The 27465-nt window shown below is 35.4% G+C and overlaps 3 protein-coding genes across 3 annotated transcripts; 1 reads left to right on the top strand and 2 right to left on the bottom strand.

Moving 5' to 3' along the window:
• Positions 1–605: 605 nt before the first annotated feature.
• On the bottom strand, positions 606–27296 carry LOC144439799 (leucine dehydrogenase-like). The gene is made up of 10 exons (XM_078129036.1): positions 26757–27296; positions 25344–25450; positions 22903–23024; positions 8229–8354; positions 7448–7540; positions 7071–7177; positions 6234–6329; positions 5493–5636; positions 4973–5062; positions 606–4584 (listed from the first exon to the last, which is right to left on the bottom strand). The coding sequence occupies exons 1-10, from the start codon at positions 27246–27248 to the stop codon at positions 4405–4407; spliced, it is 1557 nt and encodes a 518-aa protein (XP_077985162.1). The 5' UTR covers positions 27249–27296; the 3' UTR covers positions 606–4404.
• On the top strand, positions 9137–15865 carry LOC144442507 (uncharacterized). The gene is made up of 8 exons (XM_078131871.1): positions 9137–9531; positions 11431–12154; positions 12296–12488; positions 12823–12988; positions 13357–14181; positions 14446–14700; positions 15344–15409; positions 15664–15865. Exons 1-8 carry the CDS (start codon positions 9416–9418, stop codon positions 15863–15865), a joined length of 2547 nt encoding a protein of 848 aa, XP_077987997.1. The 5' UTR covers positions 9137–9415.
• LOC144439810 (uncharacterized) lies at positions 15996–18163 on the bottom strand. The gene is made up of 6 exons (XM_078129045.1): positions 17693–18163; positions 17311–17400; positions 17053–17115; positions 16796–16870; positions 16364–16501; positions 15996–16124 (listed from the first exon to the last, which is right to left on the bottom strand). Exons 1-6 carry the CDS (start codon positions 17745–17747, stop codon positions 16072–16074), a joined length of 474 nt encoding a protein of 157 aa, XP_077985171.1. The 5' UTR covers positions 17748–18163; the 3' UTR covers positions 15996–16071.
• Positions 27297–27465: the final 169 nt, after the last annotated feature.

Here is a 27465-nt window from a genome sequence, read left to right as displayed (position 1 = left end):
TTTTTGAAAGTAGACACCCTGAGTCCCAGAGTAACATCCCAGTTGACGATCAACTAATACTGATGATGAAACAAGTAATTTCTGAAGAGTTCATGGCAAATATTAAAGATTAACAAATCTATGCAGATCTGTTGACAGAAAAGACAAGATATTGGTATTACTCATGTAAGGACCAAGTCACAATTTACAGACATCAACACATCAGACATCAACACATTACATACATCAACACATCACATACATCAACACATCAGACATCAACACATCACATACATCAACACATCAGACATCAACACATCAGACATCACATACATCAACACATAAGACATCAACACATCACAGACATCAACACATCAGACATCAACACATCACATATCAACACATCACATACATCAACACATCAGACATCAACACATCACAGATCAACACATCACAGCCATCAACACATCAGACATTAACACATCACAGCCATCAACACATCACAGATCAACACATTATAGACAACCACAGACAATTAAGAACAACACATCACAGACATCAACACATCACAGACATCAACACATTACATAGAAACAAGTTTTCATGTTTTAATTGTTTTATTTCCGTTACACAGTTGACACAGTTCAACTTTCAAAACAAAAAAAAATAACCTAAATAATAGCAAAAATAGAAACCTGGCAAACATACAAATAAGTAGTTAATTAACTTAAAACAGGGTACACAAAAACACCCTATAAATACTGCATAAATAGAAGACATGGCTGTCACAATATCTAGTTTATTGCTGTTCTACTGACATAGCTCTAACTGACAATTACAACTTTAATAACAGTTTGATTTGGTTTTTTTATTTGTTTGAATACATTGAGTTTTATCATTTTTCTTAACAGAGTCATTGACTTCAGTGGGCATGGGACATCTTTGGCAAACTGAACAGTATGGATTTGAATAGAATGGGGAATCATGGATCATTATTTACTTTATTCAACATCTACTATTGTTTTCATCTTTGTGTGTTCTGTTATATATGAACATTAATACCTCCCTCAACCTGGCTCTTGATGAGGGGGTTTCATCTGATGTCTAAATATTCTGAAAGTAGTACATTTCAAATATCAAATTTGCACTTGTTTGACTGACACATAAAAGTACAAAAAGTTATGCAATTCATTATTTTTTGTGGCTGGGAGATATCGTTTGATAGCAATATACACTTGCTGAACCTATAAAAAGCACACCACGTTGTTTCACACATTACAATTGAAATGTAATGAAATATAGATGAGAAGAGATAGTATATATATAATGCTGATTATAACTCAATACTTTCAAACAAAGTGAAATTGTTCTATGAAATGACACTACTCTGTTGAGTACACAAAAAACTGTTTAGCCATCAATACAGACATGCAATTCTGTCATGCATTTAACAGCAGTTAGTCACATAATTACTTTAAACAAATTATAAATCAATGTCTAGAAATCCTTTACAAATAAGACTTTGCTGATAATATTTCAGAGATCCAGATACTGTCATTCATTGACTTATTTCTATTGCTTTTCAGCATTCATATACTATAGCTGAGCTTTGAATCGATGACCCATCAACTCCTAGGTCAAAGGTTAAATTTTCGTCTTACAAATTAACATATGTTGGTACATAAATATTCCATTTATATACAGAGTACTTGGTACACAATGAATATACAATTACAAACTATAGAAACGTCAACATTAAGTTAACTCAAATATGAATGAGAAATATTTCCTGTTTGATCTGGTTCCAAGTTGTCAATTTGTGTACTGCTAAAGATACCCCATCATGCATATATATTACCCCATTTCAATGGAATGAACATTACGCATGAAAATAAAACATTAATGAATGAATGAAACCGATTGAGGTATTTTGGGTATTCCTCTGTTTTGGTTATGTATCAAAAGTCATTTTCTCTGTTGCTACATGCTTTTTCAAAATGTTACATTTTTTCTGTTGCTACATGACTTTTTTACAATGTTACATTTTTTCTGTTGCTACTTCACTTTTTTTCAATGTTGCATTTTTTCTGTTGCTACATGACCTTTTTCAATGTTGCATTTTTTCTGTTGCTACATGACTTTTTTCAATGTTGCATTTTTTCTGTTGCTACATGATTTTTTCCAATGTTACATTTCATTTGTTGCAAAGAAAAAGATTTTGCATTGTTTTGATAGGTTCGATACATTGTAGTCTCTTACTGATAAACTCAGTTAAAGTCAACATTCTGTTCTAACACACACCCTTTTATGTCCCCAAATTTCAACTTCAAATTGAGTACATCTTTCTTGCAAACCTTTTCCCATATCACCCAATAGGTTTATTATAATGAGGCTACAGTGTTAACTAACATAAACACCAATACACTTTATCTGATGCCTCATTTTCTATAAAAATATACATGTGCTATGTTACATGAGACAATTGTGGCAACTTGTTAGAACAGCTACAAAAATTGTCAGTTTACAACATCTCATTTATTTATTGACTACTTCCACCTTTCTGTCATTTCTGTCTAATAACTAACTCTATCCAGCGTACTATGAAAAGAACAGATCTCCAAATAATTTTGAAAGCACCAAAAACACTCTTAAACATCTTATTAATACAATTATAACTACTTCAAAGTGAATTCATTCCCTTGTTTTCTTTGAACCTCAACAGGGGAAACTTCCAATTTCTACAACTGTATTAAAGTGCTAGAAATAAACACATGCATACAAAAACACATGTACATGCTTTTCAATGTTGCTTTAAGTTAGATATCACCATATAATAAGGCATCAAAATAAAAAAAAATGTATATCAAAGTTAATATGCTGGTTTATTATTACTCTTTGTCTAACAAGACATTTTCAGTACTGTTCACCTAAGTCACCATATACCGGTACTTTCATTTTAAAAACTCACTCACTAGACCTCCATTCATACCATGTGGATATACTGTATAGTAGTTCACACAGTACATTCTTTCCTTGTAACAAATTACATATACATATTCATGAGTCACTTTGTAACCCATTTGACCATTTCCATCATATTCTGTCATGACTGTAATAAAACCATTACCAAAAATATACCTTAAATACTTGTCATAAAAGAAACTTATCATTATGAATTATGAAGCACTGTACATTTTAAAGCTTTCATACCAATATGTTAGACTTAAAAGATTCATCAATGTGTACACTTCCCTTCAATTATTTGTTACAAACTAATAAATGTCAAACAAGTTTCAATTTGGTGTCTTGGCAATTGTTTGATATTTACGTGATGTAAAATCATGGAAAGGCTCTCCAGATCCTAAAGTTTACAAAAAAAAAATGCTGTTTCTTTCCTTGTGTGGTGTTCCCCTTTAACACTAGCGCCACCAATGGTGAATCTTTCAGTTTAACAAATAAGACATATCTGTTCATCTTGCTATATATCATGCAGCAAAAAGAATTATATCTAAACCTAGTTTTCAATATGTTAGTGTCATAATTTTTAGTGAACAAGGTGTGTGTTATCTTTAACACCAGAATACTTTAACTACAATTTAGAAAGTACACGCAAGGTTACAAGTTCTTACCAGTTTTTAGACTTGCTAAACATAGTAAGTTTTATGCTTGTGTTCTGCAAAGAGGCCCAAGGAAACAGCTATTTACAAGTACTGGAAACAGAACGTGGATGGATTCAAATGTGGTAAGTAAAATGGTATTATTACAGATTTACACTTGACAACTCTTATCTTTCTGAATTAAAATACATAATTTTACTTCAAGTTTGTTCTACCATAGATACCTCAAATTCAGAGAGTTTGATGTCTCTATTTATCGTATGTTGTTTTTTGATATTTTTCACAATCATGGTTAGTCTTCTTGTATCTTCTGTACATACCTTGGTAATATTTAAACTACTTGTAATTGCATGTCACGGAAATACAAACTGGGAATATTACACTTTGTTGACCAGCGTAACCATTATTTCAGAACGGTAGAGTTATTGAGTCTGTAAATATTGAATACCACCATGATCAAAAACAGTGGAGAAAAACTAGTACACAGAAAGACTGTAGGTTATTTTTTTAAAGATAGAATTATCACGAAATCATTTGAGGGAATTCTTCCATTACACTAGTTTCTATTAAAAGATGAAATAAAGGATTATAAAGATTATCACCGTACTCTACTGCAAACTACCTCCTCCCCTTCCTAAATATTCAAAATAAATGTCAATTAAGATTTCAAAAGAAAACGTGATTCGTTAATTAAATGTTACAATTAATTCAGTTTGCTGCTTTACATGTTTCATTTATTTCATTAAAACTTTTGAATCATTTTGCTTATTAATTTTTGTCTTTATATAATTCCACCAGTATGATTACTCTAGAGAGGTAATGTATGCCATTCAGATTCAACTAATGCATCAATAATTTGCTGAGATCTGTTTGGCCATAATGGATGTAGTTCCCTACTCAGCTTATCGGCAATTGCATTAGCAGCTTGGACTGGGGTGATGTTATCATCCCTTGCTTTCTCTAGGATCTTCTTTGTCATCTTTATAATCTAAGGAAAGGAGAAAACATAGTGTTAGTCTAATATAGGGAATGTCAGGCTTTAAACTGCGCCAACAACATGCCACGTCGACACTCATTTATTGTGTGCATTTGATTCTTTTTAAGATTCTATATGATCACAACTCATTTACATACAGATTAACTATCAAAATAACAACACTTGTCACATTTATCATTCAAACTTGTTACTATGTCTAATTCATACTGCCAATTGTAAACTTTCACCTATCTTGAAAGGAAGAGAACCAGATGATTTCCGGAACAAGTTGCTTTCACCCCATAACAAGTGCATCATTCATAATTTACACTACACATAAAAGATGACATACAATTTACAATTCTATCAAAACACTTGAACAGAGTGACTTAATACTTACTGAGTTTTCCCACTCTGTACCAAAGTGCCTTTCAATGGCTGGGTCATTAGGAAGTCTGCCATATGTCTCATTGGCACAATTTACAATACCCTGCAAAAAGTCAACACAAACAAGTTACAGTTGTGATACACTAACGTTGTAGTTATGACCAATTACTTCTATTTTCTACTCATCTTACACAGGTGAAAAACATCTGACAATTAGTGTTGAACAATGTTGTGACTATTCTAGATACACCTGTGTAATCAGGCTAGGGAGCTAAAGTATAGGGCTAGCATTAGACTAATGTTGACACGCTTCTACACTTGCTATGATGTCATCCATGATTACATTTCTATGGTATTTAGATTTCATTATCAGTTGATGAAGTCAATCATGTTGAACATCAAGTTCATCCCTAAGCACTTAGGACAAGATTTGTTTGTACAAAATGAATACAAAGTGGGGGCTAAGTTTCTCTGAAGAAGTCCAAAACAAACAAGAAAACTCTATTACCCATTGTCATGTACTTCAAACTTACCATTCTATTTGCCAGGTAATCTACAACATATGTTATTCCCCTTTCTTTCAAAAGTTCATTGTCTTCAGGACTTCCAAGTTGGTTGTTTGCAGCACCACACACGATTTCAGCCTGAATACTTGGGATTGTTTCCTGGTTCAAAACCTGGCAGCAACAATGGGAAAGATGAGTATATATCACTGGAGATGAAATCAACACTTTCACTCACAAAATAATGTACATTTCTATATCCTACTGATGATGATATAGTAAAACCAAGAAGCACTGGGTGGACAGTAGTGGTACATTTCCCCAAGACAACATGGTTTACTTAATTAGCAGTGAAATACACATTTACTAATAGCAAATTTCACTGCATGTAACTTGCCAGTGTAGAGTGCATATGGAGGTGCAAGCATTGTTGTTTATTTGAAAGTAAAGGTTGTTTTTAATTGATTTTCAATTCTATGTTTATCTACCATTCCAGCATGAATTCACTATCAAATGACATTGCCTTCTTTTTGTTATTATTCTCAATGCTTTATTTTCAGGCTAGACTAGCTGCAAGCTATTTCCTGTCTCCCCATTTATCATTTTCTCTATTTATTATCAATCCCTTTATCCAACCATAGTTCGCAATCATTTCTATTTGGGTAACTAAACCACTTATTCATAATATATCGTAGAATTATTTTATGTGAGGTGAGAAACTACTCCTGGCTCACAAAAATGCCCCTATTGCACAAACAAATTCATACTTACATTTCCTAATGCACAAGGTGAAAGGATATCACATGGACGAGACATCACACTAACATCATCTATTGGTACTTTTTTAATTGTGAGTCTACCATCATGCTGTGGAAAGAAAAGAGATTTCAAAAACTAGTTTCCTCCTTACTTGTGACTTGCTATTGATTTTAATAAGGTTTGCAAGTCTGAACCTCTCCAAGTGAAATGACTCGGATTTAGTCAATTTATCCGATCAATCTCAGAACTTTGCATTACTAAAGCATTGTCTTGTTATAGTGAATTACTTGTCTGATTGTATTACATAGGATAGCATCATCTCAGTGTCACTGTCAACCAGTAATTTAGTCCTCTCCATATGCTGACTAGTTTTCTGATAATGATTAGCCCAAGCCAAGACTCAGAATTGATATATGGCACAGGCCCCCCCCCCCCCCCCCCCCCCCCCCCCTCCTCCCCAAGACTGCCAACCATTACCCATTTAAATGGCATGATGTGATGTCTGTCTACATGGAAAACACCTATTGTAAACATTTATTTTGGCAGACGAAATATTTGGTGGAATGGCAATTTAGGATGTGTGAGGCACACTTTAATTTGGACAGTGCAGGATGAAAGTAGATGCACGGCTTGTATTAAATACCAGTTAGCCCACTAACAACTGTAGATGCAACTTTCATATTATTAAGTTAATTTAGCAATATGACAACTCGTGAAATATGTTGGCGGGACTTATTTCCATGGATAAAGCTTTTGTGCATCTGCAGTTAAATTAAATCCATCGCCAATTAAATCCATTGCCAAGACGACTGGTCTATGGTGTGAACAAATTGATGAATGGGTGCATACCTTGCCATGAAATAAATGCTTCATATCATCAACTCTATTTTGATGACAGTCAGTGACATAGATTGAAGACACACCTTTCTGTAGAAGTTCCTCCACTATCACAGTAGCTGTCAAGGATGAATATCATATACTTTAACATATAATCCATCAAATTTATAATATCTTAAATGGTACAAAAACAGTGCTTGTTCAGGTGCAGTGTTTTAAATATCAAAACATAAAATTTGACAATTTGTTCATACTCCATAACTATATGACATACAATTTAAATAATTAGATAAACAATACACATACATGTATATGAAATACAGAAGGAGAATTTCCTTATCTTCTGAATTTTTACAAATCCTGAATGTTACAGCCACTTCAATACTTACCTACATTACCTGCACCTTGGATGACTACTGACTTGCCAGCCAGTGTACCATGATGTAAAAAGTCTAAGGCTCCCTCCATGGCACACACAACACCTGAATGATGAATGGGACAAGACAATCCAATATTACCCTACAATGGAGGTATGGGTGGGATTTTGAGTAATTGACTGCCAATTTATAATTGAACTGCACAACGCAGTTGTAGGTGAAGGGCCAGTACTTTATATTACCCAATTATATGTAAGTTATATGTCTCTACACGACTATGAGAGCTCCATCCATAATTATTGTATTTTGCAGTCCAATTTACTATCTAAAACTTACATTTTGAGACAATACTGAGAATGGCATAGGATAACAAATAAATAATCAGGAGCAATTTTCATCCAAAACAGATAATATACACAAACTGTCCCTGTTCTCATTTGGCAATGACTATGGTAAAGTTTTAAGTTTGACCTTATCAGTTCTGGAATTTAAAATTCAATCAATTTCATATAAATGGTTGGATAACATTTCCTACATGGTAGTCCTGTCTTCTTCTCATTTGTTTAAATTTCCTTCAAGATCCACTTTGGGTAAGGATTAAAAACTAGGTGTGAAAAACAGTTATTTGATAGACCTATTAATAAAAAGTTGAATGAAATCCTTATTAAGATAACACTAATGGAATGACCCAGTATTGAAACATACCCCTTTAACCCTTGCCGTATCATGTGATTGAAATTATTAGATAAGTAATCATAGCTGCAATGTTGGATAATTATTATCAATGCAGTACCTTTTCCTGTGGTAATTGATGGATTTCCAGAACCACCTTTTTCTTCAGGAATGCATGTTGCATATCTTGTACGGATGTGGACATGATCTAAATCATTGACATTTACACCGACATCTTCAGCTGTCACTGTGATTACAAGATAGTAGAACAGAATCAACATCTATCAGGATCAACTTTGACCCCTGTCATCAACTTTGACCCCATGATAAGATACTAATGCTTCATACTTCATCACTACATCATTTAAAGCATGTCTATTTTTTTTTTTAAATTACAACTTTTCGTCAGGTCATGTGTTGTTATTCCTTTCCTCATAATTTCATTCAGTTTATATGCTCTAACATGCCATATACAAAATAGTTTATTGTTCATTTGATTACAAGACATTCATACACATTCTATTACTTAACCAATGGCGTTTCCATTAAAACAGCTAGATCAACAAATACATGTATCCATGGCTACACTTTACAAAACTATTAGTCTCAGTATTTGAAAATAACAAGTCAAAAACAGAACAGACTAAGAAAGAAGTTAGTACTTTGTAAAATATGAAACATGGTGTTAGTAAATTATCATTAGTAATCAATTTAAAGATACGGTGCAGTTGATACAAAAAAACAAGGAATAGGGATACATTCTGTAAATGAATATAACTTCAAACATGCAAGGGTCACTGTTAAAGTGATGTATCAAATAAAAGTAACACAAAAAGCAACACAATCTATCTTTTTTTTTCTTCGCTTTCTTAACTTGTAATTGCACAAATCAATTGTCATCCAGTGGGTTTGCCTACCATAACACCCATTAAGTGAAGTCACAAAATCTCCATAGTCATAAAATATATCGGCTCGGAAGTCTGGAAGAATGTGTTTCTTTGCGATAGGTTCAGCAACTATGCCAGTTCCGAGGTATGTATGACCCCTTCAACTGGGTGAATGCGACTACAACAGAGACTCTCATTTTGAAGTAAACACTAATTGCGATCGTCTTTGCGAATGTTTTTGAGACTCTCAGAGGGGTTGTAAACAGTGAATGAGAGTGAATCTGAGACCGTATTTGGGACTCTCAACGTGCCCATAAACAGTAAATGCGAATCAATCTGAGAGTGCTAGTGGGACTATAAAAACTGTCACTCGCGTAAATAACAGCATCTCGTGTCAAAGTTGTGAACGTCACGTCACGTCATGGAGTACAGAAAGAAGCGACTTATAGCGGAATTGTCAGCACACGAAATTCTAAGAACGAGCCGAAAGCGAAAAGTTGAAAATACCAATCGTGGAGATACAAAGAGAATAAAATGGTAAGTGTATTTCAATGTTTAAAACAAAGTTCACCATGTGAATATTTGAACGGGGTTCATCCTTCGTTTCCTGCCCGAGATATCCCATATGCGTTGGTTTGGCCCGAACACAAGTCAACACACCGATGTGCACGATCGTTTATACGGGCCATATTGTTATACATAGTATTGCGTGGCAATGGTAAGTGTTCGACTTCGAATCTGAACACTATGGCATGAATGCATGTTTTATTTCTGAACAACATCCTACTACTATTGATGAAAGTTTGAGAGAGTAGTGTGTGCGTATATCCGTACGGGACGATTCAAAATGGCCGCCGATGCCACGCCATCTGTGAATACTTTTCTTGAAAATGCTACAACTTGTACAAGGACGGTACGAAGTTCCTTGAGATAAGTTTATAAATGCTGTTTTGTAATGTGGTTTTAGGGTTATATTGTAGGCTTTACCGTGATTTGACTTCACGTAGCTCACGTCTTGACGGATACGCGCTTGGAACTCAATCATGACACTTTGGTAGCCTACCGTCATTCGTAGACTTGAGAACAGCTATCAGTGTCACTACACTGTTCCACTATCCGAATTGACATTTTGAATTTTTTGAGTTTTCGCTCTGTTCCGTGCTCAACAGTTGTAGTACGAGTTGTTCTCAGTAATTCATATGATCCATGGTCCATCATCAGAGAACACACACTTGTTGAAGTGCATAGGCACACACCACGTCCCATTTCAGGAGTATACCGAAGCTCTCCTTGTAACATGTGTAAAAGTTGTTTGTACCAACTCATGACGAGGACAACTTATCTACAATATTACTGTGCAATTGCATATGAAGAAGTTAACCTAGTGAACGTACAATCTTGTATCTTAGAGCCTATAATTATGTCTTTGAATAATTAGATAATTAATAAACAAGGATAGACATTTGAAGATTTCACTGGAATTTAGAGTGTGTTTAAATAAATTTTCTAATAATAAGTTTGATAATAATCAACTTTATCTGAATATTAACCTCCTACCTAAGATACTCTTTTATGCTGAGTTCCAAAAGAGGGTCATATTACTAACATCTGTTTCTATGGTAACCAAAATCACCATAATATGTGGATGATTTTTCCAAAATTTGACATAAAACATGGAAAAATGAAAATGTTTCCCTGTTTTTGACATGTATGAGATGGGGGCTATCTGTTGTAACACAAATTAACTAAAATAGGACAGCTGTTTCCATTGAAACAGTAGACTAAAAATGTTGTTTTGGTTAAACATTACATATCTGGAAAATAACTTGATAAATTTAATTATAACATAGTTTATTTGCATATTGACCACCCTATGTTGGGTAGTTTGTTATGTTGAGTTCAAAAATAGTTATCATTTTAGGAACATCTGTTGCCATGGTAACCTAAATCACCATATTATGCATTATTTGGCAAAATTTATGTAAAGAATTTTTTTTCCCTACAAAATTCCTTACTTTTGGCATATATGCACTAGTGCTATCCATTGTAAGACAGATTATCAAAAATTGGGTAGTGGCTTTCATGGAAATGCTATCAACAGGTCAGCGATATGTGTTCCAAGGACACTCACCACAGTCAGTACTACTGTGCTCATGTCAGAAAAACTTGAATAAACTTTGCAACATTATTTTATGACAACTAAACTTCGCTCAGCTCATGTTCAACTTTTTCAAATGCACACCAATCTGTCTGAAAAATCGTAAGTAGAGACCAAAGGGGTTTTGTGAAAATCTGAGTCATCATTACCGTAGATGTCAATCAAATATTGGTGCCTAAATGCTTCGCGGAATACTGGACAAACTGGTAACTTGTGGATAGAAATTGTAAGATAACATTATAACTTATTATGGTCTTAAATCATTTATTCTCTTCTAGCACATCATCAAGTTCTGGTTCAATGGATGTCGATATTGATTCTGCATACTTATATCAGCTGAAAAGACACAAGATGACATGGGAGCTCTCATCTGGTGATGTCTATGTTGTTGCAGACTGTGACCCTTCTTCAGCTAAACTCAAGTCTCAGTATTGCATAGTAAAAAGGACTTTGCTATTTCACAATGCTGAAAACACGTTGCAGACTCGTCTTTTGACATGTTCATGCAAGATGGGTATGCAAAATGAGGAGAGACTACAGGCCACTCGTCCATCCAGCAGTAGTGACTGTAACTTTCGTAGATTTATCAAGGATGAAGAGTCAAACTATTGCCTCCATGCCAAAGCAGTCAATGCCATTTATACACCACATCCAGTTGTTACTCAACAACCATTAGATGAATCTCAAATTGTTGTGGATCAGCTTACGGAAGATCCTTTCCTCGCTGCAGTTACCATCAACAGAGATGTTCATGTTTTGTCTGTAGTACACAGAAACAGAGCAAGACAACTCTGCTGCACAAGCTGTAGATTTGGTAGGTCATCATGTGACCATGTGGAAGTGTACAGGACCTGGTCCCAGCAGCACAGCAGAACCATTCCAGAAGATGATGAGTCTGCTGCTTCAAGTACCAGTACATTTTCATGCATGTCCTATAAACCAATTCCATACAGTCTTCCAGATGAAGCAAAGGAGAATTTTGATCAGCTAAGGAGTGGTGAGGTGAGTTCATTTTGTGTTGTTTATTATATTTTGTTAATAGACATGGCCTGACTAAATGTTTGACTTGTTAGTATAACAATACCTATTATGGTAGTGCTCAGTGAATTTTGACTTAGTAATATTTTATTAATTTGTTCACAGATTTCTATACCACCTGTACTCATTCCTGAAATGCCAGCAGATGATGGACCCTATGCATTGTGTTGCCATGGTAACAAATGGGATGATGGAGATGCAGTAGAGCATAAATGGTGTGTAGGGGAAGCTACTATATATTTTGAAAGTTTTTCATTGAAGACAACCAAGGGAAATATTGGAAGTCAAAACATTAAAGGTGAGCTTTAAATAAAAACTACCATGATATTACAGTTTGTAATTATAGACAGTTTGCATTCAGAAACTTTAAATAATGAAAATTTCACTCTTGTTTTCAATTCTATAATGTGGGTTCAAATTGTTCTGCTATTTACATTATTACAATTTTTATTTGTAATATTGTGACTCTCGTAGCCACAATTCTCATCAGAAATTTGTCTGTGTCCCAGTGATATTTATATGGAAGTTTACATTTCAGTATCTGTTCATTTTCTACTGATGTGGCCAATTCAAATTTGCAAACTTGTATACCCTGTAAGGTGTTAATCGTACTATGTTATTTTGTCTTTCAGTGTTCTATAGACCAAGTGTTGGTACCTGTGCTTGTAAACTGTATTATGATGGTAGAGATGATCTGCTGTTTAATTTAAACAACAAAGACATCATCCATCACAGCCTCCTCCAGTCTTACCTGCATCTCATGTGTGAGGGAAGAAACCCACTTGCTACATTTCACAGGTATGGAGCTTTGATTTCTATTTAATCCATGAACCAGAGTGATTATTGGTATCATTTTGGGGGACAGATTTCGCCATAATTTTTCTGAACTATTCCACAGGATGTATCCATTGTTACACTGTAGCTAGCTAGATACAACATTCGTCAGCATAGGGTTTACAAACTTAACCTGTTATACTGTATGTGATCAATTCTAAATATAGAACACAGACCACGCCAATACCAAGAAAATATTGGAAATTGCACTCTTGCTATTAATTTTATGATAAGGGTAACATTCTACCAATTAAAATACTCTTTAAAAGTCATTATGTTTTTATTGTGGATATGCATGATTTGTAATACTTTTGTTTCATGTCTTTTTACAGGGCATATGTGAAATTACACGCCACTTATTCCACAACTGTACCTCTTCCTTTACACAAGCTACGAATAGCATGGAATGGATACAGTCGGCTTCTCAGTATAAACTACACAGATTCCTTCACCTGTGTCAAATGTGGGGAAACACCACCTGTCATTATTTGTGATGGTACTAGCCTTGGAGTTAACAAGGTTCTCCTTAAACAGTTTCTCTCTGAAGAAGATTCAACTGCCACTGATGAATATCCTGCTATGGTCGGAAGTAAACATGAAGACAGAGTCTACATACCACATGCCAAGGCCAGAAAACTACTTTTAAAGTTTGCAGATCAAACTTCTACTGTTCCCTTATCTTCAGAAGACTTTACCCACCTTATCCACTTACTGAAACAGTATGAACATTTGCAGTCTCTAGTCAGTGTACTGTTGCTGATCTCAACAAATGGAACACTTCTCAAAGCACCACAACAGTTTTCATCATTTTTTTCTGATATTGCAAAGAATTCGCCAGTTTGTTCCTTGATACAGATACCCTCAAATTCAATTGCTAGAAATATCATTAAGGAAGTAATTCGAGGTCTCAATATATTCAATGTTAGTAATTCTGCAAAACTAAAGAGCCTACAGCATGATGCACCACTCATCTTCAAGTTCTTGGTTGCAATAGCATCTAGAAGTCAGCAAGTACCAATCCAAGCACGACAACTGTTGTTCGATATCCTGATCAGAGCAAAGCAATGTTATGTGTCACAAGATAACAACAGACAATATCCATCAGTGTCTTCCAATGATAGCCTGTCCTTTTTCCCATCGCTTCCACATATTAGAGGGTAAGTTTTCATGATTTATTTCCTATTACAGCTGATTAGTCAAAATATTAAATAACAATAACAATTAATGTTTACATAGATATTGTTAGATTACTAGAATTGGTTTCCAACTTTGTCTGTTCACTTGCTAAAACAGTGACAGACATTGTTGAAGTTACATTAAAATCACACATAACATGTAGGCTTTGATGTGATTACAGTATCACATACACTTGCAACTAAGGATAAAATACTTATTTGTGTCATCTTTTTTTTCCTTTACAGCAAAGGCAGGTACAAACAGGACAAAACAAGTCAAGTTGAAAGTGGTTGTCGTAAATTTCATGGCGGCCATCCCACATTGTCCCCAGGAATCTTCACAGTCTGCTGTCCCCATAAAGTCTGCTATGGATTTCAACTGATGAAACAAGTGGAATCCCCAGCAGTTCCATTTTCGATCATCATGACAAGATTCCCAACCGCGCCACAGATTATAATATATGACAATTGTTGTAAGCTGCATCAGTATTCCTTAAACCGGTGAGTCAAAAATTAATGTAAACTTTGAAATTCTCTCCCATGTATCTGGATGTAATTTTGTCTAATATTTTGTTAGGCCAGAAAAAATAAAAAAATCTGTTCAATGGGCCCGACCTACCCATATTTTTGGCATTTCAATTTTTTTTTTTGGTGATGGCCAATATATCCTCTAGTGGGCTTTGTCAGTTAAATGACCAATTTGTTTCAAAATTAAGGCGGTTCCTTTATAGCTTCTGAATATATTTATTATTAATATATATTAAATATGATACACATAATAATATCCATTTGAGTCAATTCCAAATTATTTAATATCTTATACAGTGGTTTACTTAGCTCTGATGATGCATACAAGAGTGAATTGAGATTAAACTAAGCTGTTGCATATCCAATGTACACTAAATGGAATGAGCAAAAATTTACAACCCGTTATAGTTGCTATAGAAAACCTACTTGCATCAGAAGATTTCTAGGAAATGAACCACAATTCTTGGCTGATGTAAATATATAAGATGCAAACATTGAACAATCAGAGAGTTGAAATTGGGACAAGTTGAATGGGTGAAGTTGAAATCGGGACAAAGTGATTCGTCTCCTTACAGATTGCATATGGTAACATTTCAATTTCTTTGGTTTCTTGCAGGGAGCCCGAGTTTTTCAAAAACACACTGTTTCTTGTTGACCGACTTCACTGGAAGAATCATACAGGGTAAATCATATCCTAGGTGTTTTGTTTGACACTATAATAGCTGGATTGCATGTAGCATATGTTACTAATTTCATGCTAAGAAAGACTTAAAAACATTTGAATGGTGTATAGATGTTCATATTTTAATATAACTAAACCTGTTTTACTCAATGTGTTGCTTATGTAAGAGCACTCAATATTATTATTTTTCATCGAGAAACCCACAACTCAACTACTGTATCCACTGCTAATGACTTTCCTGTCTTTTGTTGTAGGTGTTCTTCTGGTTACAACATGAACGTGTACAAATATAATGCTGACATAAATAAGTTAAACTCTCAAGTCTGTGAACAAAGCAATGCTGACTTAGCAAGAATTAAAGCTCAAGTTTCGTACATGCTGCCAGATAATTTTATGTTTCATGTATCATTATTTTTAGCAGTAATGAACAGGGAAAGTGGAAATTGTGTTATGTAGATTTGAGACTGTAAGCAGTTTGTTTCATGTGTCATGTTAAATTTCCATCTTCTAGGTGTGAGAAACCACATACTGTTTAACTAGGACAGGATTTTAGAGAAATGACCATTACAGACCTTATTATCAAAAGTGTAAAATTATTTATTAACTTAATGTACATATGAAAAGTGTCAGAAATGAAACAAAATACATATCATTATCATGAATTATGATGAAAATCTTGGGTTGTTCTTCCTTGGTCGCTTGGATCGTCTTGGTTCTGTAAAACAATGTTAAATTAACATTATTTTAAACTGAAAAATGGTTTCAACAATTAATTATTCATAGAATACAAATAGTACCGTAATAACTGTGTATAGATATTTGAGTATTATGTGACAATATTCAGTGATTATCCAAATCTTTATACTTCATCAGATTAATGTTTCACTACAAGTTATTCAATATCAGGCCAAGCTTACAACTGTACTAATTTTGATATGTGAAATGTAAACCTACCATTTTCATCTGGTTTGTTCTGTGCTCTTGTATTCTTCCTTGTCCTCTGTTCATTGCTTACTGCAATCACTGACATGGAGAGTGATGCCGGCTCAATTTCGGAAACATTTGGTGTACTGCTGGTTTGAGTTAGTGTTACTGTAAATTTGAAAAGAAATTGCTATTGTCACATGATATATTTTTGCCATTTATATGAATTGATTATGATGGGTCTGGATATTACCAATACCAAAAATGTAGGAAAATGTTTAAAAAACGAGAGTGGACTTCTACAATGTTGACTGTATACAAGTACTTTTGTATGTACAATACCAAAAATGTAAGAAATGTTTCAAAATGAGACAGTGGACTTCTACAATGTTGACAATATACTTTTCAAACAAATGGGGCTATTAATTTGAGTGTGCAATAAGGAACAATCTTTATACTTACCAAGATCATCTTCATTAATTGTAGGAAAGGGCTGACATATACTGGGACAGTCATCTAGTGGGCGTTCTAAGTCATCTAAAACAAAGCAATGACAAAAGAAGTTTTAGGTATACAGGCAAAATATTTTGACACAATAAATGAACAATGACATAATTGTACAATGTATGGCTCACTTTGATTAGTTTGTATCCAATCGTGCAATACTTGCAAACTTAGTATACATTTTTACTGAATTATTTTGAATAGTGTTAACTTACCTGTATCATTGCCTGTGATAGTGTATGTACCATTCCCGATACCTAGTAGCAAGTCATCTATATCTGTTGAAAGAAAAGAGGCAACTGATTTCAGATCTGTATTAGATGAATCACCGATTGTGTATATTTTTCTATTGAAACTGACAAATGGAGCTGTTTTCCTTGATCCAATTAGAACTTGGTATTGTTAATAAAATATTGATATTATAAATTAGTTTGTGTTGGCTCAATTGATGTGTTGATAGAGACATTACTCACCTATATTAGTGGCATTTACAAGTTGGGTCGGTGGATTGGGAGCTGGGATAACTGGTGGATCTTGTGATGGAGTGTTACTGGTAACATTGCCTGCAAAGTATATAAAGTACAAGAATAAGTGAATGAACAGACATGTGGCAATATGCGGTGGTAAAAAAAATTGACAAGAATGACAATTATCCAGCATAAATAAAGGAATCAGCAGTAAAGCTACTCAAATTTAATATTTGTTAGCATGTTTATTCCACTGTTGAGATATATTGTTACCAGGTTGTATATACTAACCCTTTGAGAAGGGCTGGAAGGCACTACCATCTAACAATGTATCTCAGCAATGCAGTAAACATGCCAAGTATTGGTGTGATTGCTAATAACAACTCACCTAGGTCTTCTAATTGTGACAATTCTTCGACATCACCTAAAAGGAAAAGTAACATTAGTAAATTGAAATTAGTAATAGAAGAGAAGATAACAGGTGATTTTTTAAAAAATTTTAAAAGTGACAAAATTAGATGGAATTTAAAAAAAAATCATGGTAAAAACAGGCATTCCAGGGTGACCACAATTGACTGGTGGCTGGGTTACAAACCTACACTGTAAGAATAAAAGAATGGACCTAACAGTAATTTTGTTTGAATTTGTTGGCAATACTGAGCCTACCATACAAACCCCATGCTTTGTACTGTGCTTATATTAAGCTGAACCATCTAAACTGGAACACTGTCTATTCTAAACATGGATCTCAGTCACTCGCAAATAGACACAATTAAAATAAAACCTCTATAAACCAAACACCTCTCTAAACCGAACAACTTTTTCAGTCCCATAGGTGTTTGGTTTAGACAAGTTTTTCTGTATACATTTTCAGATACACACACACACATACATACATACATACATACATACATACATACATACATACATACATACATACATATGAATATATATACAAGTAAATACTATATAAAGTGTACTCTATATATAGTATTTTAACTGAGCAATCTGTGGATCCAATCCTTTAAAAACAATTACACTGGCATGTTAGATTGCATAGTCATTCATAGATCTTGATAAACATTGACATTTGGTAAAGTGCTAGTATAAAGGGGTTTAAAAGTTTTCGGAAGATTGTGAATTTCATCGAGATGGATCTACATATTCCTTAGACTATAGCCAGTATTGTTGTCCAAGTTAAAATTACAAATTAAAAGGGAAGTGGATAAGAAGTTGAACTCACCAGTTAAATGCACTGCACCATAGTGCTTGTAACAACACATTGCTGCACGTCGCAACATTTCTTTCCAGGACTCGTTGCCAGTTAATTTCGGGGGACGGCTGGGGTTTACAAATGGGACATCATGCGGCCACCACACCGGCCTACGGTCATCAGTTCCCCACCCAGGCTGACGCCTGTCATCTGGTAAACTATTATTCACCAACAGGGGAACGAGTTTCCGTAGGCCAAGAAACCGCATTTCTGACAGTTTACGATTTGGCAACTCTCTGATATCTAGGAGACCAGCTTGCATAGTTTGTGTAGTGTTGCCGTTACTGGAAGATGACTCTGGATGTGATGATACTAATGTAGAGATGTTTTCTTTGACAGTGGCTCGTAAGCGATCAGTACCGTGGATGAGATGATTTCTTCGTGTAGAGAATTTGCTTTGAAATGTTGAGAGGACGACGACTTCAAAATTTGTCTTTTTTACAAACATGTCAATCTGACGCTGGATAACTTGCCAGCTTTGCAGCTCACTCTTGTTTAGTTCAATTGCCATGACATTAGAATACTAGCAGTACCGGTAGTGGTTGATACGTGTTGCTGGAAGGATGTACCGTGTTGAACTGAGAAATCCAAAATTCTCGTCAGATTTTATAGAAAAGCTTAAGCCATTCATATTTATTTCAATTTCACACATATAGTTACAAAGCGGTATCTTGAGAAGCAAATTTTGTCAGGGCAAAAAATCAAATTGACACCTTCTATTGTGCACTTCATTCAATGTAGTCGCACGAGCGGTATGGTGTTACACGGACAACACACCGTGATAACAAAGACACAAGCAAATTAGAAACCTGTTGTTCGACAATTAGCGGGGCGGCGTTTTTGTAAACCCATTACATGTAACCGACAAAGAAGGTCATTGACTGTTTTTGGACGCAACGTACGACAAACTGACGTACTCATCCCACAGTCACTTTTACTAGTATTTTAGTCACCATGCTCATCCGAAATTACTAGAATCATAGAAGTATAACCCCGATTTGACAAGATTTAAATTAAACAAACGTGAAACAAGGACAGTAGACGTCGTTCCATCTATTAGAGTGACGTATTTGCGTATCAACAATTCTCGATCTCACATGGTCAAATTCAAGATGTCATTTACAACATAAGGAAAAATATCGCTACGTTTTCAATTTTAATCAAAGACGTGTATATTTAAAGTTGTTTACATTCATTCCATTTCATAATCATAGTAAGAAAGGCCAGCTTCAATTTCCACGGATAGCCGCACATTGACAGTGTGAAATGAAGGCAGACTTTGATGTTCTAAACAAAGCGCGGTACAACGATAGCGACGAAAGGTGATTTGCACCGCGTTGTCAAACATTTATTGGTCTATCTTTATATACAAACGATGCGAAAAAGGTTGGCTTTGACGGTATAACGGGTGTGAAACTGGTCAATGATCGGCTGCTGCTTGTTTGTACACAGCGGTAATAAACCGATAAACGTAATCCATTGTTTATGATCTTCTACTGTAACATATGCAAATCACAAGCGTAGTGGTTGTCAATCATTCAAGTTCAATATGTATTCCGCGCTTGAGAGGGGTCGACGACAAATTTACAGGGAGCTCCTTTATACCGAGGATTTTTCAGTCATATTCTTAGATCGTCTTTATATGCTTATATTGTGTACCAGAACTATCCCAGTTGAGTGTATCTGTCAACTTGTATGGCTATTTTGAAACATAATAATATATTTACTAACATTGGCTTTGTGAGATGCAGTTTGTTGTATTAGCAAAGTGTAACTTCTAAGTAACAACATGGATGTCACTAATACATCCATGGTAACAATAACAATTTTGCAGAGAAATCTGAACATATCCTGGTCTCCGTATTAGAATTAATCACCGTTTATATCTTTCCTGTAAAATTGCACCCCGGGACTATAGTGCACTCGCTGACGATGTCAACACCCCGGGACTATAGTGCACTCGCTGAGCCGGATGTACGGGCTCACAACTTGTCCTCGTGCGTTGTTGCCGACGCCGTTGTTGGAGAATCAGCGAAATCCCCACCAATATGTCAAAAATCAAACTTGAATTCCAAATTTGAAGATGAAATAAAACAGAACTGAACCGACTATGTGATTTTTTCAATACCTTATAGTAAGCCCACAGATAATATTTTTACATTTAAAGTGGATGCTACGCGTGTTATCATGCCATTTGACTTGTGTATGTGATGGTGAAATCCGAGTCGTATTTAGATCAGATTGTGTTTAGTCCTGCTGGCAGACAGCGCTTTCATCAACTTTCTAAAAATTACTTTGTCAATAAAACTTGTAAAGGTAACGTAAATTTGACACGTCGAGGTTAGACGTGCACACCGCGACATAAGGGGGGGGGGGTACTACTCCAAAACATTCTGCATTCTTGTTTAGATGGCTTTTTTCGTAAGGCGCTATAATTAAAAATGTATCAATATGTACTCCATACAATGCCCCCATCGTATTCAAGTCAAAGCGTTCTCATATTTAGACCGTAGCTAGACAAGGAAAACAACAATCTAACTAACATTACACATCCCCTATGCGCCAAGAGCACGTTTATATTTTCACTTGCAGACGGAGCTGACTCGATTCTGTCAAGGTAGAAAGGGGACAGTGTCTGCCTGAGAATCGAGTCCCAATTTACACCGTCTGTAAAGCAGGACCATATTTCAGCGTGTTCTCGCCGTACTACTAGGCGTACCCGATTCAGTATTCGAATTTTTCGGTGCGTCGCTACTTTTGTCGGATTTTAAAATGTGGGGTTCGTAATTAATGTTGATGTAGGAAATGTCCGACATAATACACGAGAATCCACTAATGGCCACATTATACAATGCAGACCTTTCACATAAAGACGTATAGTTGAGATTATAAAGTTGGAATATTCATATTACTACCAATACTAGATCGTAGGTATCAAATTACGATCATCGACCGTGCGTCGGAAGATCATACGTTACCACACCCATCCATGCCACGTGACACCGTACGCCACTCGTCACTTCGTCTATATTCATATAAATTCAAAATGACTCTGTGAACACACTCGCCATGAGGCTGGGTGGCTCATTTGACTTTACTTCAAGTTATAACTCCATGATTTGTGACCATGATTGCCGACGCATGTATGTGTATATTGTTGCGTAGATATTCATCATGGCGAAATTTCAACAGTTACTCACTGTGATCTTTATACAGTTAGATGTGAATGATAAAGTCATACGGTACGTAGTAGCTGGATGGTCTCAGATTGATTCGCATTTACTGTTTATGGGCACGTTGAGAGTCCCAAATACGGTCTCAGATTCACTCTCATTCACTGTTTACAACCCCTCTGAGAGTCTCAAAAACATTCGCAAAGACGATCGCAATTAGTGTTTACTTCAAAATGAGAGTCTCTGTTGTAGTCGCATTCACCCAGTTGAAGGGGTCATACATACCTGCAGTTCCTCCACCAACCCTCAAAATTGAGATGAAATAAAGCCAGATCTATGTCAGTATGGCAGTTCGTATACTTGGTTTCTCTCTGACACTAGAGGAGACTTTAGTCATCAATAGTGTAGCCATCTTTCTGATTTTTGTGTGTTTGTGTCAATTTTGTGATTGAAATTAATGACAGAGTTGTGCAATTATTACAACATGCTGCAAAGAAATCATAGGAGAGTTGCTACCCTTGTCAATGACATGGAAGAAAGATGGCATACATGTACATACATACATGTACAGTAACAAAGAAGAGAAAGAAATACAAAAATCCAGTGACAAGAGGGAAGACAAGTAAAAGAGGACAGCCTAATACAAAGTTCAACAGCTACAAGAAGACAGAGGAAAGGAGCACATTAAGTGATGGCATGTTGATTTTCTGCAGCAACCTCTTTTTGGTAAACAAATGGCAGCAAGTTATAGGGCAATATTATAAGCCTCATATGACACACTTTCTTAGTGTATAAACTAGTGACATTGACATTTTTCTGGTGAACTAGTGACAGCCAGCTGTTTTCTACATGTAAGTTATAAATTTGAATTGTATCATCCATCCCCGGATACTCAAGTAAATTTCTTCTCAGCTGCAAAGCTGTAATTGGGTAGAAATAGAAGGACTGTAGGGTCAAAGGTTACCTGAAGTGCAGAGTAGTGCAAGAGAAATTAATGGTTATTGACAGGTATGGCAATTCATATTACTAACGTGATGTGGTGAGACAGTGAGAATGTGATTGAAATGAAAGATAGGCTACACTGTTGATTAGTCTGACAATACTGGGAGGAGTCTGTATGAAGATTTAGAACAAAATAAAAATTTCAGTTACCATAACAACCATTCAAAGAGGACAAGAAATCGCCGTAATCATAGAAGATCTGAGCACGGTAATCTTGGTGGAAGTGTTTGTTTGCAGAAGGTACTTGAATGACGCCTTTGCCACCGCCAGCCCTACATGACAGACAAAGGCAAAATGATATGGAGAGAAAACAGTTTCAACGGAAGTCAGCCTGACATGGCTGATGTTTAGCATGAAGCATGTGACGGCATATGTCTTGTCATGATCTTTAATATGTACAGGGTTCAAAATAAACTTACTGAATTACACAATTTTACAGTTTTATGTTCACATCTGTAGAGTTTAATTGACACAAACTTTTAAGTTTTCAGTCTCATGTTGTCAATGTCCATGTACAGTGTACAGTTTATTGGCTTCAAAGTGTATAATTTTTTGTTGTACATGATGCCAGTAATGTGTGCATGTCATGGTGTCTTCAACTTACTCAGTGTCTAAAATATTACAATACAGAATATACATTTGTTGTGAAATCATCCAAACAACATGTCCTGATAGTATACAGTAAAGTCCACCATCATCCATGCTAACCTTCAAAATGTCTTAGCTCTTAGCTTTCTTTGGACTTTGTCAGGATATGCACTCATTGGGTGAAAAATGGACTTGAGAAGAAACACAATACAATTTTTTACGGAATGAAATAATCAACCACATCAAGACATCTGTACTTAATACATGTGGGGTTATAGACAACTAAAGTACAATCATCAATGTTCCTTATTTTGAATGTGTTCATTTTGAACCCTGTATATTGTGACTTTCATAAAGCTTTAATTGTTTAGTAAGATGTCTTGAACATTCTGTACTTCTTGCAAGCAGACAAAGAGTATCTTTGTGAAATATTCCGATATATAGCAAACTGGTTGAATGCCTACATTCATGAAATGTAAACATCACAGGGGTGGGGGACAGGGGGGTGGGGAGAAACAGGAGAATACATTTCATATTGCCTGGAGGGGTACTGGTACATGTACATGTACAATATAGGTGTTATATGAAAACATCCTCTATAGCAGCTAAGCTATGTGAGATTATGACAATACTGTCATACAATGTGTATCTTCACAATCACATGACTAGACCGAGTCTGTGATCATATGACTAGAGTCTGTGTAATCACATGACTAGGCTGAGTGTGATCATGACTAGACCGAGCCTGTGTTCACACAACTAGACTATGATCACATAACTAGACTGAATCTGTGATCACATGACCAGACTGTGAGTGTGATCATATGACTAGACTGAGTCCGATCACATGACTAGACTGAGTGTGATCATATGACTAGACTGAGTCTGATCACATGACTAGACTGTGATCACATGACTAGACTGAGTCTGTGTTCAAATGAAAGACCGAGTCTGATCACAACTAGCGTGAGTGTGATCACATGACTAAACTGAATCAGTGTTCACATGACAAGACTGCGTCTGTGATCACATGACTAGACTCTGAGACCTTTTCTAAAAGTTTATGCAAAAGACAAGTCTATAACTCCTGTTACAGTGGTCCTTTTAGCTTTCTTAATAGTAACAATGATAACATTGTCAAACTTTCATCTTTGGCCAACGAAATAAATCATGTGTTTTGCATCTCTTTCAAATTTTGAAGGCAATATGAATATCTGGAAATTCACAAAATTAGGGGAGTAACTCAAGCATATATATGTGGATGAAAATAGGTCTCAGCAGTCTTCTAGTCTTAATTGTCCAAGTACATTACCTGTGTGTGCACAATAATCAATTTTGTGTCTGTATCATTTTTTACTATCAAACCTTTTACATTCCTTGACTCACACTGATACATGTATAATACTGACATGTATTTCCTTCTTTGTTCCCCAGCTGCTACATGTACATATATTTTATATGATGCGATATGGTAAGATATGAAAGTTCCCTTACCATATACTATCATAATCATATAAACAAATTTCACTACAATATACATAAGGCACATCAAACATATTTTTTCACTGCCACAAGTTGCTAAAACTGCAAGAAGTACAGACTAGTCAAATTTTTTATAATTTCACTGTTCTTGGCCTGCCAGCATTTCTGTGACAATTACATATACATTTGTGTACACATGGCTGAAGCACAAACTAGATGTCAAAGTATAATCCTTAGCACTGAATACAGAATTGGTTATGACACCTCTTACAATAAAACTGCTACTTTACCAAAATCTTTGTATAATTAAGTATAACGAGACTAACCCTTCCAATTTCTATTTTTGTAGGTCTTAGTAATTTTTTTTCACATTGAACATCTTGACAAAGTTGCCCAATTTTGTATTACACTAATTACAGTATTAGTAAGGTGTTCATCACAGGAATACTAGCAAGCCAATAAAGCAATAGTTTGCAAGATGTATGCACTGTTAGGAATGCAGGTGAAATGATTACACCTACCACAAGCCAGCCAATGCTGACTTTACTCCCATGCCTTGAGCAAGACGTAAACCATCCCTCATGTACTGTTCTGTAGTAGCATAGTCCCAAAGTCGAACACCACCACACTTTATAAAAGACAAAAACAACAGTTTCACATTTAAACTCAGCTTTCATAACCCCCTGTAAATACTATAATACCTTGTCTTAAACTGAGCTATATATTTAGTACATATACATTGTATGATATCCAAAGCAAGATTGTATTTTCTTCTTGCTTTGGATATCATACAAGATTCAAATACATCATCAGATATTTTATCTTGAAAAATGTTGCATCAACTTCTAAATTACTAGGGTCAACAATATTTTACAGAGATTAATTAGCTTAGTTCATCTTTTATCATTTTCTACTCATGCATAGACTAACTTGCTGAAGTCCCTGGGCTTTTGTTATTCTTTAGTTGAATAAATTATTGTTTTAACATAAGTGTGTTCTTGTGTCACCTGTGTGAACAATGACCTGCATGAGTGATTGTGAAACAGAATGTAAAAGAAATCTTTTAGTGGTCTGAGGGTGAATGCATGTAGCCCTGGGAGAGTACTTAGTAGAAAGTCTACTAGTAGCTGGGGAAAATTATAAAAAAAAGTTGAGGACATATACTTTTCTTTACAAAACTGAAAGCATTTGAAGAATACAGAAACATACACTTTCAACAAATGTTAAATTAATTTGCATATATGTAGTTTTTATACAGAAACTTCAAAGTCTATACACATGCAGTGTACAAAAACAACCTATATGTACAGGTTGTTTCAAAACCCAATGAATTACATGTAGATGCCTTCATTACTCCATGGAGGTGTATTTCTACCTTCTGAGTACTCTGAGTAGTCACTACATGTATATTATACTCAATGCTGCACACAGACACTTGTGTCCCAAGATATGTTTCAGAATATGATAAAATAATGATAATGATACATTTTATCATATTCTGAAACATATCTCGGGACACAGGTGTCTGTGGTGCTGCATAGGTCATTATGGGCCATCGTGGTGCCATCATTTAATACAGGTTTAATATATTCAAAACGTACCTGCCCACCCGTTTTCAAATACCATTGGTCAGACAGTGGGTGTGAATCAAATGCAGAATTTGATTGGTTTGACAATGACACTACACCGTACATTGTTGTCTTTCTGTTTACAAAAGTCGTCGAAACATAACTTGATTCCCGAGTCATTTTGAGAACACGTGTGACATGGAATTGTAGTAAAAGAAAATATGAATACGCGAACGAGTGACCAATTTCTCTCGTCGACTGCCGTGCACACATTATAACCATGGTGGAGGTGCAAGGATCACGTTTACACAGGCGGTCCATACAAAAGAAGAGTGAAATTATGCAAATACAGGTAAAATCACTTACCGCCTGACCACGTTTAGTTCTCCAAATAAAAGCACCGAGTAAACACCCAGTTCGTTTGCCAATTTGGAGGAACATGCCTTCGTGTTGGTCAAAATCGATCTTGTCCTCGCTAAAATATTTCCCAAGCGGTTCAAGTTCTTCGTGTGACAATTTAACCTCACCAGCCTTTTGATCCCAGACCATATAACACCTCTTGATATTTTTTTCACGGAGGAAATCGGCAAACGCATGTGGAGTCCATTTTAGCATATCACTTTGTGAACTGTAGGACGATCGCTGCACAAAATTATGATCTCTCTGTGGTTTGACCATTTTGTCAGCAGCCAGACATGTCCCGCCTTTTCCACTCCGATCATGTTGTATTGCTGTTATGGCAGATATATACCTTACATTTGGTAAAATCCTTATTTTTCTAGCTCTTAGACATCCACTGTGCTTGACCAATACATTTGTGACAATTCTTGGAGGATATTTCGAGCAAATAAAGGCCATTTTTACTGTAAATAACTTGCTAGCACTAGCACTTAGAGGTCCACAGAAAAGTGCTACGTGATGACCGAGACGACCGGTGTACCTAATTATATCAATACCCAGGTAAAAGGTAAACAAAATAGTACCACACTAAATTTTGTGTACTAACATTTATGACTTTGATCTAATACTATTGAGAAATTTAAACTCGTCTAGATTTTATTATCAACTTACAGTT

The sequence above is a fragment of the Glandiceps talaboti genome, chromosome 1, assembly GCF_964340395.1.
Source record: "Glandiceps talaboti chromosome 1, keGlaTala1.1, whole genome shotgun sequence".
NCBI lineage: Eukaryota > Metazoa > Hemichordata > Enteropneusta > Spengelidae > Glandiceps > Glandiceps talaboti.
The sequence above is the reverse complement of the archived record's forward strand: the minus strand, read 5'-3'. Positions and strand labels throughout refer to the sequence as shown.